The sequence below is a fragment of the Syngnathus floridae genome, chromosome 2 (assembly GCF_059516105.1).
Source record: "Syngnathus floridae isolate MCC-2025c chromosome 2, RoL_Sflo_1.0, whole genome shotgun sequence".
NCBI classification, from domain to species: domain Eukaryota; kingdom Metazoa; phylum Chordata; class Actinopteri; order Syngnathiformes; family Syngnathidae; genus Syngnathus; species Syngnathus floridae.
This window is the reverse complement of record NC_142414.1, coordinates 19,621,237-19,638,089: the sequence shown is the minus strand read 5'-3', so window position 1 is coordinate 19,638,089 and position 16,853 is coordinate 19,621,237. Positions and strand designations below refer to the sequence as shown.

Below are 16,853 nucleotides of genomic sequence, written 5' to 3'. Positions count from 1 at the left end.
CGAGGGGGGGAGGGAAAGGAGGCCTCATCTGCAGTGCTGTGTGCAGAAGGAGCGCTTAGCAGGCCTTCCATGGGGGGGAGGAAAAGTGGGGGAGGGGATTGGGGGACGAGATGGGGGAGTCACAGGAAGGTGAGAAGAGGGAGGGGTGAGGCAGGGTTGATAGAGAATGGACGAGGATGAGAGATATGGAGTGGTTGTGGGAGTCTGGCGCCCCCTATTGATGGAAAACTGATTGGGCTATTCTGTCTATGTGTACACCTCTTTGACCCCCAGATGCCCCCCCCCAGGACCCACCCACTTGTAGGAAAGGGTCATGTGGGCATCATGCGCAGGAGTGGACAAGAGGCCCCTTCTACAGTGGTTATGTGAAAGGGCAGAGAACCAAACTGACCTAAGGCCACTGCTTGTGCCTATTTTCTGCTGCCAACAAACACGGACACAGATTTACGCACCAGATCATGAGTTGGAATCCATCACCCCCATCCCACAAGGAGCAATGAATAATAACGATCTGTTCAAACTTTCTCAATCATAGAAAACTTTGTTAACTGCACAAGCAATATTTGAGCAGCATTTCAACTTCCTTAGCTAAACTCGCACAAGTGTGCCGTTTTGTCCACTAGATGTCACTGACTGTACAGCTATGCAGGCACACTGGGAAAGCTCTTACTTTGAAGTCAGTAACCAATCAACTTTTATTTTGAAGCGCCACGGTTCCAAGGAGGGAGAGAGCACAATCTGAGTGCCACTGAGCGACAGCGCAGTACAGTAGCCGCTACCAGCGTACCGGTGTCCGGCGGTGGGCCAGCCAGTATGTCGGGGAACAAGTTGAGGAGCTCCTGGGCTACTCGACGGTAGCCAGTCATCGTTTATCTTCGAAGGACTACACAAACGCTGACGCCGGCTGGGATTTATACCACCCCTCGCCACCTACTGGAAGGGTATCGGACGGATTCAGCTCTTTGGGTCCATAGCGGAGGTCCGCGGCGAAACATGAACAAGAACCACCGAGTGCCGAGCAACCGTTCTCTGAGTGCCGTGGAGGTGAAGAGTAAGGTGATGATCACAATTTGTGTGTTTTTTGGATTTCTTTTAGATGTTGCTGCAATGACATAGTCCACTCGAGGCTAATTTAGCTCAGCTAAAGTGCTCGGTATCAAGTCACACAAATGAGCAAGTGTTCGCTCATATAAAGTTTACCCGAGGTTGTGGCTAACTTGCTAGCATAAAATGGTGGGAATTCACCGTCGATCGGACGTGCCGCCCGCGTTAACTTTTTGAAAGCGCTCACTTCGGAGAGTAATATCACCTGTCACTGCTTCCTCGATCACCCTTCCCCCTCCAAATATTGACTCAGCCCAAATCGAATTTACATTAAAGCGCCTTGACTTAAGTAAGGGGGTGTTGTTTTCAAGCCGTCGCGGTGACATACTCGGGAAACGAGCTCGCTCAGCGGTGTGTTTCCTGGAGGGCACAGGTGTCTTTGGCCCGCAGGCTTCTGGCACGTTCCTTCTGCGGCAGGCGTCACCTTGGCCAGGGAGGGCGGGATTCTCGTCCTCCGAGGCAGAGTTTGGGAAAACACAACGGGGTATAGAAATAAGTGGTTTTACCTAAACAAGTTAACATTTGTTTGAAAAGACTTAATTGAACTTAAAAAATGTCATTCTAATTAATAATCGTTAAGTGCCTCCTCCACTTCAAGTGCAGGTAGGACGTCCAGATAAATGGAATAACCTCCAAAGAATGTACTTACTCATAGATATAAGCACGCCCAAAGTATTTTGAGGCAATGAAAAAGGCGAATAAGACGAAAATAGTAAGTTACTCATCGCTTTTAATTGAACGCGTCACCGCTTTTAACCGAAGGTAGGACAGGTAAGACAAAAAGTTGCATAATTTCCGAGGAATCACGATTGGCGTTGTGAGCATGCATGCGCAAGCGCACTGGGCACTTACAAAATGTAAAGCAGAAATGTAAATTATATAAACCAAAGAGTAATGAGATAATTATATACTATATATAATAGACAAATAAATGTAAAATATCTTCAATTATTTTGATTGCAAAATAATCAAATATTTTAAGTCATTGCTTCACCAATTATTTGATCAAATAAATACTAAATTGTTAAACGTATGTATACAATTTTTTATCACTTTCTGGTTTACCACCACAAATGCTCTTGTGATGAAAGATAATTAACCCTCTGTTTTGATTGACGCTGTCAGGGAAGTAAAAAAAAAAAAAGTTCAGCATGATAGATACATGTTTTTGTCTCATTTAACATATATGCAGTTTGCAGTGTTAGATACATGTTTTTGTCTCATTTAACATATATGCAGTTTGCAGTGTATCTTTTCTCTTGCGTATAGCAAAGGTAGCAGAGAAAAGGCTATCTTTAATTCCACTGCAGGCTAACAGTCACCACAACACTTAGTAGTACTCATCAACACCTCCAACGGGACTCTGCGGTCACTGGCAGCCAATCTGATGTTTTTGAGCGTACAGTCTTCACATTACCGCATGACAACCATTCAGTTGACCTGCTTAATTAGGATGAGTGTGGTAATCCAGCTAGATTTCTGTAAATGTTAAAAGGTAAGTTTTAAGGCGTTGATTATGTTTGTGTAGTTAGTGTGGATATTTGTTTGTCCTTGTGAGATGTCACTGTAGTGCTAGTGTGTATTTTAATATGCTAGCTATTAGCTAATACTATATTGATGAACCTCAAAGATGGTTTGTTTGTGTTGACCGAATGAATTCGGTCATGTTTGATTCTTAACGCCCCTGTTGAGGCTGACTTTGCTTTTGGAACATGAAAAGTACATCCCTTAAAAAGCGTTTTATTTGTCAACTATTGATGATTATGGCCTTTAAATAAGCATCCTCAGCAAGGTTGGTAGTTTTCATTTGTATCCATTTGCCCAGTACCAGTGATGGCAGTAGATACGGACATGAATAATAAATAATTGATACCCATTAAAATACATTTGGGAAAAATATATCCATATTGCTACATGTCAAAATATTTAAAAAAAAACAAACTCAATAACATTGAGTTAGGATATATTGAGTCAATATTTTTCTCTAAAACAGGAGGAAATTGGTGCAAAATCATGCCTAGGAAAAAAATAGTTTTAAAAAAAATGTGGAAAATTCATGTGTTCCGAATGCTGCCCGTGTTGACTGTAGTCACATTTTAAAGCTCATGTTTTCATTTGGCCCCCCTTTTCTGCCGCATCATAGTTTGGTGCAGAGTTTCGCCGGTTCTCTCTGGATCGCTCGAAGCCCGGCCGCTTTGATGAGTTCTACGGCCTCCTGCAACATGTGCATCGCATCCCCAATGTGGACTTGCTGGTGGGTTACGCCGACATGCACGGCGACCTGTTGCCCATCAACAATGACGACAACTACCACAAGGCCATCTCCACGGCCAGCCCTCTCCTCAGACTCTTCCTGCAGAGGAAAGGTAAGAAGAATGCACGGCAAAAAGAGAAACAAGTTCCACCTGTTCATCCTGGATCCAATTTCCTGTTGAAATGCAGACTTGAGGCTTGAACTGCAGCTTGCTTTAGAATTGCTTGAGACAACGTTCTTTTGTCACAAACCAAATCTGCTTTAGTTGCTCATTTGACTGCGCACACTATTCACGGAAGGTGGAAGACAAGACACATCATAGTCCTACTTTCCGCTGCCTTGGGTGGCTCGCGTCAGGAAGGGCATCCGACAACTCTGTCAAATGAATCACGATATTGTTTGTTTCCCCATAACATCTCTCTGGATAGACACCCCATTTTTACAAGCGGTAACTCAATTGTAGAGACCTCCCTTATAAGCCATTATATCAATCAAAGTAAAAATGTTCAGATTCTGAGGTGTCACAGAACCATGTGAAACCCCGGCTGCCCAATTATATGTAGTTTGATTCGAAAGTGGAACCACGCAAATGGCAAGCCCAGCCGTGGCAACCCTTGTAGCTGTGTAGTGGAATGGAGTTTTAAAGTAGTCACGGTAATTAGCTTTCTTTGTCGCTCAGCTCTTTTAATGAGTCGAGGAAGTGGTAGTAGGATTTATTGCGCAGTTGTGCTTACGTCCAGCGTCTACGGTGCCTCTCGCTCAAAGTCAGCTGGGTTAGGCTCCAGCTCAACGGTGACACCAATAAGGATAAGAGCTATAGATAATGATTGGATGGATGAGTCACTCATTGGAGGCCTGTTCACGGAGGAGTTCGTTTTGTGAAGTTGTCCGTATGGCGTGGTTAAGCTGTGCCACTGTGCTGTAGGACCCTGTAGAAGCTAAGCCACTTTGTCATGAAGGAGATTAGTTGGGTTCAGTGTGCTGCGCTGCATGGGACTGTGTTTCAATTACACGCTCCAGACATGAGCACCACGCTGGGACCCTGCTGCTGCTTCTCAGGCACACACACTCCACACACATGGTGTTTAAGTTAGCTCATTAACTTTTGTTGTTCACAACCAAACACAATCCATTCCAGGAGGCTGTTTAACCTTCATGTCGTTTGGATTTTATTCACCAATGAAAATAAAACAATAATGCCAGTGTACACGTTTGTTAGCTAGCTCACATGTGACGTCACTTCAGTTTGTGCATGTGGGAAAAGAGAACCACAGTTGCCAGTGCCAGTGATTGAATACGGAGAGAACCGTTAGACACAAACACAATGGGCATAGTCACGCAGAAGGTGCTGTCGGCCACAGCTCACACTCAGACACTCGTGCATCCTAGCACAAGTAACACAGCACCACAACAGACCGCGCCCTTTGTCCCAGTGTGACACAATAAAGGAATATCTAATCATAAAAGCACATACATATCTTTGTAATATTTGTTTTTAAAGTTTGTTTTCCAAAAGGCATTTCAAGCACGTGGGAGGGTTACTTGGGTCTGATGCTGAACCTGAACCCACTCAAGCCACTCCAGTCGCCTGGCCAAGGCCACACAGAACATGCAGAATGTTTTGCTTGTAGGTGACCTTATGCTTTGACTACGTTAGACAAGCAAAGTGGAGATTTTTAGTTTGAAGTTCATAAGCAGGTTTTAAACACTACTTAGACTTTGAACCCTTGTGGGTGCTTATGTACGGGGTGAGTGGATAGGATGTAAAAGGCTCTATTATTGCATAAGAGCGGACTTTTGTCAAGCCTGCACTGTGGGCCATGTTTGACGCCAGTCGTGCAACTAAACAATACTTGCTTGCAAGCTAGCATTGCTTCTTTGCGAAGTAGCTTTTTTTGGATCTGTTCCTTGAGGGCTAAATTTAGAAACTTTCTTTGTCAGGGTTTTGCTCTTCTGCTGGTGTGCAGATGTTTGGACGAATGGACTGAGGGGTGTGCGCTCTTGTGTGTGGGTCTGCTGCTGTTTCAATAATGTCGCCATTGTTTTTTTTTTCCTTCTATCTGCGCTGTGATCTGGTCTACTTGTTTTGATGGGTGTCCTTTTGCAAGTAGCTGCGTGTTGGATAAAAAAAAAAAAAAAAAAGAAAATGCTTTCAGCTCTCTGATACCTCTCTGGCAAAATTGCTCACTCGCCCAGCCAAGCCAAGCCCTACACTTGAGAACAATGAGTCAGTGACTATTGTGCCAGCCATGAGGTGCCCACTGTTTACCTGTTGTCATGGCAGCAGAGGAGAAAGGCACGTTTACGGATGGATTTAAAGTGCCCAAGTGGTTTTTCAATGTTTGGAGGAGCTGCAAAGCATGTTGGGAACTGCACCTGTCAACATTTGGCTCTGACAACAAAAGCTGTCGTCCGCCATCATTACGCTTTGTGTAATATATATTCAATTTGGGCAGTGTGTGTGTATGACACACAGCTCGAATGAAATTGGTTTTACATAATTAGGTGTTACATAAATCTGAATTATTTTCCTTAATCCATTCATCCCCTAAATTGTGAAACGTAGGCATTTACAACCAGAGATTATATTGAACCGATATATGGTCTTAAATTTAAATTCATGGCTGTCGTGTCACAACCGAATCGTTTTAGAATTGAGTTGATCATTAACAATGTAAACGTGTAGTGCCTAACCTATTCTGCTTGCTCCTGATACATAAATTATGGAATTAATGGTGTCTATTTCTTCATCTTTCATAACCCAAAGTCACTCGAAGATATGCCAAAGTATTGCCTTGTCTTGGTCCGTCGTCCAGAATGATCCGTTCCATTTTCCAAGGTGTGATCCTTATGGTGGTTGCTCACTTTTCATTCTCTCTCAGGGCGTGTGTTTGTTTGCTGGTTCATGTAGTTTCAGTCGTTGAATGGTAGCGGGAAAGGTATCGGGAGGCGCCGGAATGTTTGCTTATCCCAGCTGTGCTAATCACTAACCAATGAGTCATTCGGTCAAACTGAGAGGGCATACGCAGTACAGTGGAGATAAAATTGAAATGTTCCTGCGAAAACGGCACATGATGGCAGGAAATGTGTGAGCAAATATATAAATAACAATTGTGGCAAAAGTCACAAGGAATGTTTTTCCATTTTGGCCTTCACATTAAAGGTTTTCAAGTGGGGGTGGATATAATTATGTGAACCCCCGCCTATTCATGGCGCACTATTCATGAATTCACCTTTAATTTTGGGTTTTGTTCCTGTGGAACTTATTTTTAACGATTTACTGAAAACTATTTATTTGCGTCTTGTGCTCTTTCTGAAACATAGCCTTGGCCAATAGGGAAGTGGGAATTGGTATAAAGGAAGTACTGCTTTGACGTGATAGAGTTTTGTATGTCGAGGAAGACCTGTATTTCGCTTGTTACTAAGCGGAAGTTATGGAAAGTTTGTGGAAGGTTTCTAACGACGGAGGTCTCGTTACTTGAGTTGCATTTAAGTGATCTGCACGCCAGTCTCCTTCTGGTGCCCCCCGTCTTAAAATCAGATCATTTGTACACCATTTATTTTTAAGGTTGATGAAAAATTATCATATCTATTTACAATCAAAACTATCGATAGAGATAGGTACTTTTTTGGGGGGGGGGCACTAATTACTTGGTGCACTGCATTGGTGTAAATGCGCAAATATTTCTGCTGACATGCTACATGTAATAAGCAAGGCAATAGTAGAGTCACAGCTCCCCCAGGAAGGAATGTGCGGAGGAGGAGGAACTCATTTTAGGCTCTAATAGGAGGGATGGACAAGAGGATAGAAAGGAAAAGAGAGTCAACATTATTAAAGAAGGTGTTGATGTATGAGGCATTGTTTCATCAAGGTAAGTAATTAGAGTGGGCAAAGGAAAGCAAGTGCAATCTAAGTGTGATGAGAAATCAACCAGAGAGAAATAGGAGGGGGGAGGACAGCAAGAATAGTATTAGTAAGGGAGGAATGTAGAGTGAGGCCCAAGCTAGGGAGGGTGGGAGAGAGAGGAGAGAGCAGAATAAGGGAGAAGGATGAGGGGGTGCATTTTGGATGGAATGTGGCCAGTCTCAGATCAGCTCTGTTGGCCAGATTAGACAGGACAGCAGGTCAGACTGGACCCTCGCTGCAGAGCCAAAGGGGGTGCTCACTGAGAGGGAGGGAGTGAGTGGTTGAGAAAGAAAGCACAGACCAAATATTTTACCCCCCTGAAACCTGGCTCCAGTTGTAGCGGAGCGATGGAGGAGTGTGGCTGGGACAGAAGGATGGAGGCGAGGGAGCGCTCTTTTTTTTGGGCCTGTCAGAATTGCTCCGCTTAGAGCTGATAAAGAATTGATGAAGGCAAAAAAAACAGAAAGTGGGTGAGGTGAATGAAACCTGGTAAACAACCAACATGCAAAGGGAAAAATGGAATGTGGTATAAGCAATGTCCTGTTCAAATGAACCATTAAAATTTGACCTCAAAATTCGTCTCAATAAAAGTTTACTTGCATCCCTAATTCAAAGCTGAAGTAACAATTTGTTGACCAGTGTAATAATTGTTGCCAACCAAACAGTATTGACTGACAGTATTCATACAAGCTAATTGTTAGCTAACACTGTTTTGCACCTTTGCTTTACTTTTATTTTAAAACCTTCTGCATATACCAAATCAGCAACATTAAGTTGCTCCTTCCAAGTGTCATCATGTAAAGGTGACTAATGACCACCATTTACACCACATTTCAGTCAGCAAATGAGGTGATGTGAAAAGCTCTAATTATAGCACGTAACCAGCCAAGAGTGATGATGGCTGTGATTGATAATTCATGAGTGGGGCTAAATGAGAAGCTGCCTTATGATTAGCACCACTGAAGCTTCTGGCTGGTCTCGCCCCCTCAAACAGGTCATAGCTGCTCTTTGTGTTTTGCATTTTGCTCCCATTTGGCCCAACCGCTCCTCCTCTGATCGCCATCTTTCCACTTCTCTCTCCAGCCTTATCGGCAACATTTAAGGTGCCTTTTATCTGGGCTACGAGGGCGAGGTATACTCGTCCGCACCAGGAATAGCAAACCCATGGGAATGTTCTCCTTTCTCAATGTTTATCACCTCTGCACGCTTGATTCCCATCCCCCGGTCAGCATTTGTTATTTTCGTGCCCCCGTGTCTCTCACGTCTTGTGTTTTGCATTCGTCCTGCTTTTTCTCATCTGCACAAGCTCAAACTGGCAGACACGCACATGTACGTGCGCGCGCGCACACACGAGCGGTGTAACACTCTGTGTCAGGAACACCTCGGCACAGACTGTAGCGAGCGTTCAGGCTTGTCATCAACAAACCCAACTGTTTCCAGAACTCCACAACCTTCAACGTCTTGTCTTTTGTGTTTTTCCTTACTCAGAGTCTTGCCATGACTCATGTTTGGATACGTTGGATAACTTTCACACACAAATCAACACGTATTGTATTATTTTTCTCATATGCGAGTGTCGATGTCCTCTCTTGTTCCTCCAGTTCTAGCCCACTTCGACCAAACTGTTCATTTTGGCACAGTTGTGTAATTCTTTTGTGAAAAGTCATGAAAGGGACAAACGTGACTGAAATACCGATGGAAACATAAAAAAAAAAAGGCAACTGGCAAAATAAAAAAAAAATGTCTGATTTTGCAGATCCAATTAATGATGTCATTGATTTTCTTTTGCAAATTACGCCTGATCACAGATTTTGCATCAAAAGGCAAAATATCATTTTATCCGATCCAGCTAGTCAGATCAGTGTAAAGTCCTACCAGATCGCCTTGCTGTGATGTGACGCTAAGTATGTAGCTTGCTATTGCCATTTGGCCTGCACACCCTACGCAGCCTTCAACTGGAAATTAGTTTGCATCAAAGAATATAGCTCTTACTCCTGTGGCATGTTAATCCATCCTTTTACATGGATTGCATAAACAACTGTAATATTTTGTAACACTAGGGTCAAAAGCCCAAGTTTTATTTAGTTCAGTACACCATTATTTCATTTCCATGGTGACGGACCCCAGAATAGTACCGCATTACCATCAATAGCCCGAAGTTTCATTGTGCTGCATTCACATCCTTTAAAATCACCTTTTATGTAAGCTGCAGTTGAGGCATGATGGCACGCAGAGCGTGAGAGTAGACCCAGAGTGGCTTCCTCTCCTAAGGCAAATTTGCTTCATGACATCCCTTTGTGATGGAAAGGCAGGCATGTCCTTTTAATTCCGAGCAGAGTCAGCGCACTGACCAAGGTCGACTACGTCCGACGCCAGCAGCTCGTCATTTTCTCCTCCGGGAATTTAACTTCCGTTGCTCATCGCTGCCTCCATTCAACTGTGTGTGTGGGAGTCCAAGCTGCCGCTGCATAGTCCGAATACCTAACCTGTGGGCAACCATGACGAGCGTGCCACTGAAGTTGGGCTAGGTGGCCACTGGAACTGGGGTCAATGAGCCAGGCCTGTCATGCACTGATGAGAGGCTTTGCAATTCTTGGTTCCACACCCGTATCTATCCGCCTTCATTTTCAATTACAGAGGTGCTGACTGATGTTAAAGATGTCAAAGTTGTTCTTAACTTGATAGCTTTGCTGTCATCATCTTGGACACATTCTACTGTAGTCTGTAGTCTTGCTTCAAACCTCCCTCCCTCCCTCCCTCCCTCCCTCCCTCCCTCCAGTGGCAGAATTTAAGATGAGAAAAACAGAGCGAGCTCACACTTCTGGTGGAATTGTGTTCAAATGAGTGTCTTGGAATTACAATTTATTCCAGTGTAAACAATAAATATACGCAACCCTATTCTCTTAGCACTAGTGAGGTGATGTCAGTTATTTTTTCACTATTTGCCTCAACGTCTAAGCAGGTAAGGTGGTCATACATTAATTAACATAAATTAATACAATTGACCCTCAGAACAAACCCGACACCGGTCTCATCAAACAATATAGCAAATGATTGAGTGCTCCAATTTTACTGTACTGAGCGGGATAATGGCGCAGGTTTGCTGTCAAGATACTATTTTAAGAATGTAGTTGAGGGCAGTGTTTCATTTTTAATACATTCCAAAAAAGCTAAAAACCGAGAAGTAAAAGTGGAACAAAGTGTTTTAATAGTTTGATCTTTGTTTAAAAATAACACTAAGCATAATTTGTACAAATGAGGAATAGATGTTGCCCCTAGGGGCTCTGAAGACAATTACACTGAATACTCAAGATCTGTTTTAAAGAGCGGCATTGACTGTACAGTGGAACCTCATAAAATAACCGGTTTGTTCCGTGATGCACATCGACGCCACTATTAATCGGCCACCTCATTCGGTCATTCATCAAGACGACTTGTTCTTCACTGGTTGGGCGTTGACAGAAACGAGTGGAATTTATACAGCTGTTAATATTTAGCTGTTGTTTTACTAGTTGAGAGTGAAATTCCTCCCTTTTCCTACCCTTTCGCCTGGTGACCATTCCGGGTTAAAGTCTATAAAAGCTTGTCAATGACAACCCATAGAGCCGTCTCGGGTGGTGCTCTGTAATGTGTGTGGGCCACTTGCAATAATATCCAAGAAGTACTTTGGACTACTGACAGCAGTTAACTTAACTGAATTTTAGCATAGCTTAGCTTAGTGGGGATTGTTCCATCCCATTCAAAATCTATCCATTTTGTCTCAAGGTCACATCCCTTTCAAGGTCACATCAGAACTTTCTGACTTTAGACCAAAGGTGGACTGATTTCCAGAATCATATAGAACTGAGTGGGGCACTGAACCCATGCTGCCTGATTGATCAGATTGCAAATTATTGACTATGAATTATATGATGCCGGTCCTGAGACAAGCTGGTCAGTGAGGGCCATAGTGATGATGAAGGACGAAGCTGTGGAGATTTGGAGAATGTGCAGTCCACATTAGACTTACGATCAGAGTTTATTATTCATTGTCTTGAAATTATATAACGGGCCAATACTCCAATCCGTTATGATACTTTTGGAAGGAACTGTACATTTTCTTTGGATACTCTAACGTCGTCTCGTATTCCCAAAATATGCTTTCCAGGTTGACTCAATGGGTTTTCAGTTGGAGTGAATAATTGGTCTCTGAATGTCCTCTTCAATTGCAATGTAGTATACCAGCCTTTCATAACAATTGTTTATTCTCTGTCCACCACTTCTGTTTTTTGTTATGCAGAGGAAGCGGATTATACAACCTTTGGTACTGATTCGCTGACGAGAAAGAAAAACACGGTCCTCTCGGCAGTTCTTCTCCGACCCGATACCAACAGGAAAAAGCCACCAGTTATCATCAGCCTCCCGAGAGATTTCCGCCCCGTCTCGTCCATCATAGACGTGGACATCCTGCCCGAGACGCACAGACGCGTGCGGCTGTACAAGCACGGCCAGGAAAAGCCTCTGGGCTTCTACATCCGCGATGGCTCCAGCGTGCGGGTCACGCCGCAGGGCTTGGAGAAAGTCCCCGCCATTTTTATCTCCCGAATGGTTCCCGGCGGCCTGGCAGAAAGCACCGGTCTTCTGGCAGTCAACGATGAGGTCCTAGAGGTGAACGGCATCGAGGTAGCCGGCAAGTCTCTGGACCAAGTGACGGATATGATGATCGCAAACAGTCACAACCTCATCATCACCGTCAAGCCGGCCAATCAGCGGAACAACATCGTCCGGGGCGGGGGCGCGGCGTCCGGCAGCTCGGGGCGGTCCTCGGACAGCGGGGCCAGCTACTACGGCTACTCTTCATCGTCCGGGCCTGCCGCCAGCTCGTCTGGCCCCTCGCACATCATCCAGAACTTCCCCGTCGGTGAGCTGGAGAGCGACGAAGATGACGAGGACCTCGTTATCGAGGCAGGGGGCGACGCCGAGCCAGTCAACCGCACGCTGTCCAATTACAGCATGCCCCCGCTGCCTCTCTACGAGCCACACCTCAACCTGCGAGCGTCCGCTTCGCCGCCGCCACCCTTCGCCCTGAACGGTGCCGCACTGGCCCACGGGAGCAGCGGCTCACTAAGCAAGGCCGGATCCTCCGCGCCGTCACCTGACAGAGCCACGAGGAGGCGGAGTCTCGAAGAGGATGGGACTGTAATAACACTGTAAACCCGCCAAACAGGCACTACATTTGAGTACTTCCATACACTCAGTACGTTTACAAGACGTTAGCTAAATCCTTTTTTTTTTTTAGCCTGGCTCAAACATAAACATGTTATACCAGCTGAAAAAAAACAAAAACTCACTTTGAGAGCAGACTTCCTTGACACCAATTCATATTTCGACAGGGCTTTGGCGATATTTTCGGGCATTTCAGAAAGATTGAGTGAACCACCAATATAGCTGGGATTACTGTATTTACAGCGTGTAAACAAGCAAATCAAACCATGTCAGACTAAGACAATGTGCACATACTTTGACTGCAAGGCAGACAAGCAGCTGGCAGACCAGAAAGAACATCTGGCTTCATGCAGCCATCCCACTTATCAAAAACACGAATAACAAACATGTCAGTTGTAACATAAGTCAAGTGTAGAGCGTAAACCAAGCATGCACAGTTGGAACAAATCACTGTTCACCGGCCAGCGTGTTGATTTATATTATGATTATTACAGAAAAAGACCGCATCTAGGTGCACAGGAGGCAGCCACAACCTGTGGAAGAACAATGCAAGTAGTCTGCTGGAGCAAACGGCATGTAAACGTACTGAGCAACACTTTGAGAGGGAGCCACGGGCTAGCCATTGATGCCGCCGACTTTGACGGAGAAGCACAATGACTTGTAAATATTCAATCTGGACACAAAGGCTATTTAAATGTTTGTACGTCCTAACATTTACATGTAAAACACCACACCCTAGACTGGAGTGCCCACTTATCATGGCACTACGGAGGCTGTGGGCACAACACACAGACACATGCGCGCACACAAACACACACACACACACACACACTAAATGACTAAAGGTGTTACTCATAGATAAAGCTCCCTCCAAATCCAGGTACCTACTGCACCTCCCTCCAAGCCTCCTGAAGCACTTTTTTATACTCAAGCTTCCTCTAAGTGGCAGAAGTGAGCCCCGTCGTGCCCTTGTGTCTTATGAATAGATGAGCGTTTCCCCAGCAACACGCCCGTGACACAAACAAGACTCCCCCTTCCCCTCGCACGACAATCGTCCGCAAGAACATTGCAGCAAAGTCACCAAAGCTGCCTTCTGCAAAAATAATAACAGTAATAATAATAATAACAATGATGATAATGTTTTTATTCAAGCACAAAACAAGTCTGGTCCTCTTAGCCTCGGATCAAGAAGTGATGATTTTAATAAGTCAGCTACTGGCCTGTTAAAAATCAGGCCTGCATTTATCTACTTTGTATTCAGTTCAATGAATTTCATATATTTGTGGCATTTTCAACAAAGCCCCCCAAGGATCAAGAATTTTCCCAATGTATTTTTTGCCATACTGAAATGGGCTCCTTTTGAGAGCGGTTCTAATGATGCCATGAGCAAGCCTCCATCCTGAGTTGCTTACTGTGCAGTGTGGAAAACAGCAGAGATTCGATTATCAATTTTTGTGGCAGTGTGACACCTGTTTGTATACAAGTCAGTCTTTCATATTATGTCCTTTTTAAGCCTTTCATGGGTGTCTTCATATTTTTTTCATATTTATCCTCTTCTGGCAGCATCACAAAAGTAAAAGATGCAATAAGGCCAAAGAAAAAACACTTGTAGCTACTACCTTGAAAATGCTCAGAGATTAAGTGTTGCACGGCTACTCATGAAAGTTGGACCTACATGCCCCCCTCCCCCCTTCCACAGGACTTTCCGGAACCATTTGGAATGGTTATGGTCCACTGTATTTGGGGTGATTTTTGCCCCTGTTGTTGAATATTCCATGACAAGGGAAAGAACCACCTCCCACTGCATGCATGTAAAACAAATGATTTTTTTTTTCCCCTTTTCTGTTGATCCTCCCCCACATACTTCCTGGACCTCGACTCTTTGTACAGTAAATGTATCTGGGTCAAGTCCACAGTTGACTGGTATGTGTCCTCACCACTGTTTCAATTCTCTTTTTAAGTCCTGAGACGTTAAAAGCATTCCATAATGGATAGTTGGACCCGATTGAAACATTTGATTGCATCACTGTAACACACAACCTTGTCTTTTGAGGTTCTTTTGACCCTAGCTAACAAAAGTAAAATAGATATTGTACTATTTTAAAGAGGCAAAATGGTGTTTAAGGTGTCTTACAGAGCTTTACACTGTATCCTTAACAAATGCACTGGTCAACAGCAAATTTGAATCGGAGATGGCTTTATATGTCTCTAAATGTGCTTTTGACACATATTTTTTTTTCTAGCACATCATGTTTTTGAGATATTTGCATTTCTTGTTTTGACCTATAAAAGCTTTGCACTGGATTTTACTGTTTCAGCAAAATAATAATTCCACCTGTCGCTGAACCTCCCCCTTAATTCTTCACCACCATTAAATTTATGATTTTATTTCATGTTGTTATTGTTATGAAAACCTGATGTGCTACTGAAAAAAAAACAAATTCAGAATTAAAAAGTTGATCTAGAAAAGTTCACGTGCATCTCTGATTAGAAAGGCGTAAAAAAATGGTTGACCAATGATGTGTGCAATTTGACAGCCTCCACATGTACGATGAAATGAGAGCAATTATGGGCTCGATTTTGTTTTTTTTGTTTTTTTTTTCTGCGGTAGCAGTTAATACGTCTTGACTGTTTCCCAACCTTTATTGTATCAAGGTACATATTTTTCTTTAAAACATCTCAAGCCACACACACCACTACACATAAAAGTCTCAAAAAGTGGGTAACCTTTTTTTTTTATGCACGCCGTTGGCATACATAGACAAACAAAGGCACATTATTTGGATCAAATAATCTTCTGTCCAATTCCATTGGATTGGGGAATATCCTGCGGTACACCCAATTAAGTGTGAACATGAGTGTGTTTACGCATGATTAACTGGCAAACATTCCAGGGTTTTGTCCCCAAAGAAAGCTGGGATAGACTGGAGCTCACCTGCAACCTCAATGAGGAAAAGCTCATAAGATATGTTTCTCCTGCTTACACATGTCCACACAAGTTTCGCTTTTACATAATACTTCTTACGATTGCAATCGAATGAGCCTGTTTAGCCTATGATGATGTCTGACCGGAAACACTTTTAATGTTTGGTCTCGTGTGGCACCTGCTACCATCTGTCACTCCAGCAGTAACAAAGCAAAAGAAAATCAATTTTGAATTATTGTATTTAACTGGACCACAGGACACTGGGATTGTAACTGCAGAGACACTGTTATTTATTCTCTAATCATGTCTATTTCTGGAGTATTTTCATTCTTTGAACACTTTGTATGACCCTTTAAAGTAACCAAGACATTTTTTTGATATTTTTGTTTGAGAAAATCTCATGGTAGATATATTTGACCGATGGAGATGATTTTTCGTAGCTGACTGTTGTTTTTGCTGAAACAACTGTTTGTTTTTGTTGTTGTTTTTTTGCGGGGGGGAGACACTATTTTTTTCATACTGTGAATTCTTATTTTAAAACAGAACATTTTGATATTTGAGCCCCCCCCCTCTCTGTGTCTCTCAATTTTTATTTTTATAAAGAAGTAATTGAGCAATGGCATTCGTTTGCCAGATAAATGCTATGGTATATATAGATTTGTAATGAAGATTGTCAGTATTTTCATAATAATGCTTTAAATGATGTACATTTTTATCCCATAGTGACCATTTTAAGACTCTTCTGGAGCTGTACGAATAAATAGATGTACGCCTGTAATTATTGATTTGAGGAGCTGAATAAAAATAAAGAGGAATATGTAGTAGCTGTTGGCTGTCAACCTCATGCATGCATTCACCGGGCGTGGAGGTTACGTATAAATGTTTGCTTTCTGGCGCCATCTGCAGGAACTGGAAGGAGCTTTTTAACCAATCGTTTTCTCAAGGTGACTCGTTTTTTTTTTCCACGTTTTATAGTTCTTAATTCTGTTCAACAAGGGATGTTATTAATTATGACATTTTAAAATATTATTGTAACAATCCCTGAACCAACCATTGAAGATGCTTGCTCTTTAGCAGCACACTCTCTTTTATGTGGTTATTTTTGTTTATTTGCTTCAAACCCTATTTTTAATAGTGCATCGTCTACACATGTTGAGAAATGTATTATGAAAAAAATTAACTATATTAAAAGCCTGTATTTTTTTCACATATTTTATGCATATTTCTAATGGCATTTTTGTCAAAGATCAAGTTAGGAAGTGGACAATCCAATGTAGTAGTATCACTGATGAAAAATTGTCGCTCCAATGTAGTAGTATCACTGATGAAAAATTGTCGCCCCTTAAGTTCGAGTTCACTACATAACTAGTATTTTGAACTATACTCGGGCGCGCCTTTAATTGCGTTATCGTTGTCGCATAATCACAATGTAGAGGAATCCCGTCACCTGGTGGCTC

At 43.0% G+C, this 16,853-nt stretch overlaps 1 protein-coding gene across 1 annotated transcript; it reads left to right on the top strand.

Moving 5' to 3' along the window:
- The first annotated feature begins 727 nt into the window (after window positions 1-727).
- Window positions 728-16,220, top strand: pard6b (par-6 partitioning defective 6 homolog beta (C. elegans)). The gene is made up of 3 exons (XM_088361978.1): window positions 728-1,056; window positions 3,248-3,470; window positions 11,545-16,220. Exons 1-3 carry the CDS (start codon window positions 994-996, stop codon window positions 12,456-12,458), a joined length of 1,200 nt encoding a protein of 399 aa, XP_088218104.1. The 5' UTR covers window positions 728-993; the 3' UTR covers window positions 12,459-16,220.
- The last annotated feature ends 633 nt before the right edge of the window (window positions 16,221-16,853 follow it).

Excerpts from the sequence above, each read along its gene's own strand:
- pard6b (XM_088361978.1), top strand. The coding sequence starts at position 994 with ATGAACAAGAACCACCGAGTGCCGAGCAACCGTTCTCTGAGTGCCGTG. Across the intron at positions 1,057-3,247 it reads CCGTGGAGGTGAAGAGTAAG|TTTGGTGCAGAGTTTCGCCG; the intron begins GTGATGATCACA and ends GCCGCATCATAG. Across the intron at positions 3,471-11,544 it reads ACTCTTCCTGCAGAGGAAAG|AGGAAGCGGATTATACAACC; the intron begins GTAAGAAGAATG and ends TTTGTTATGCAG.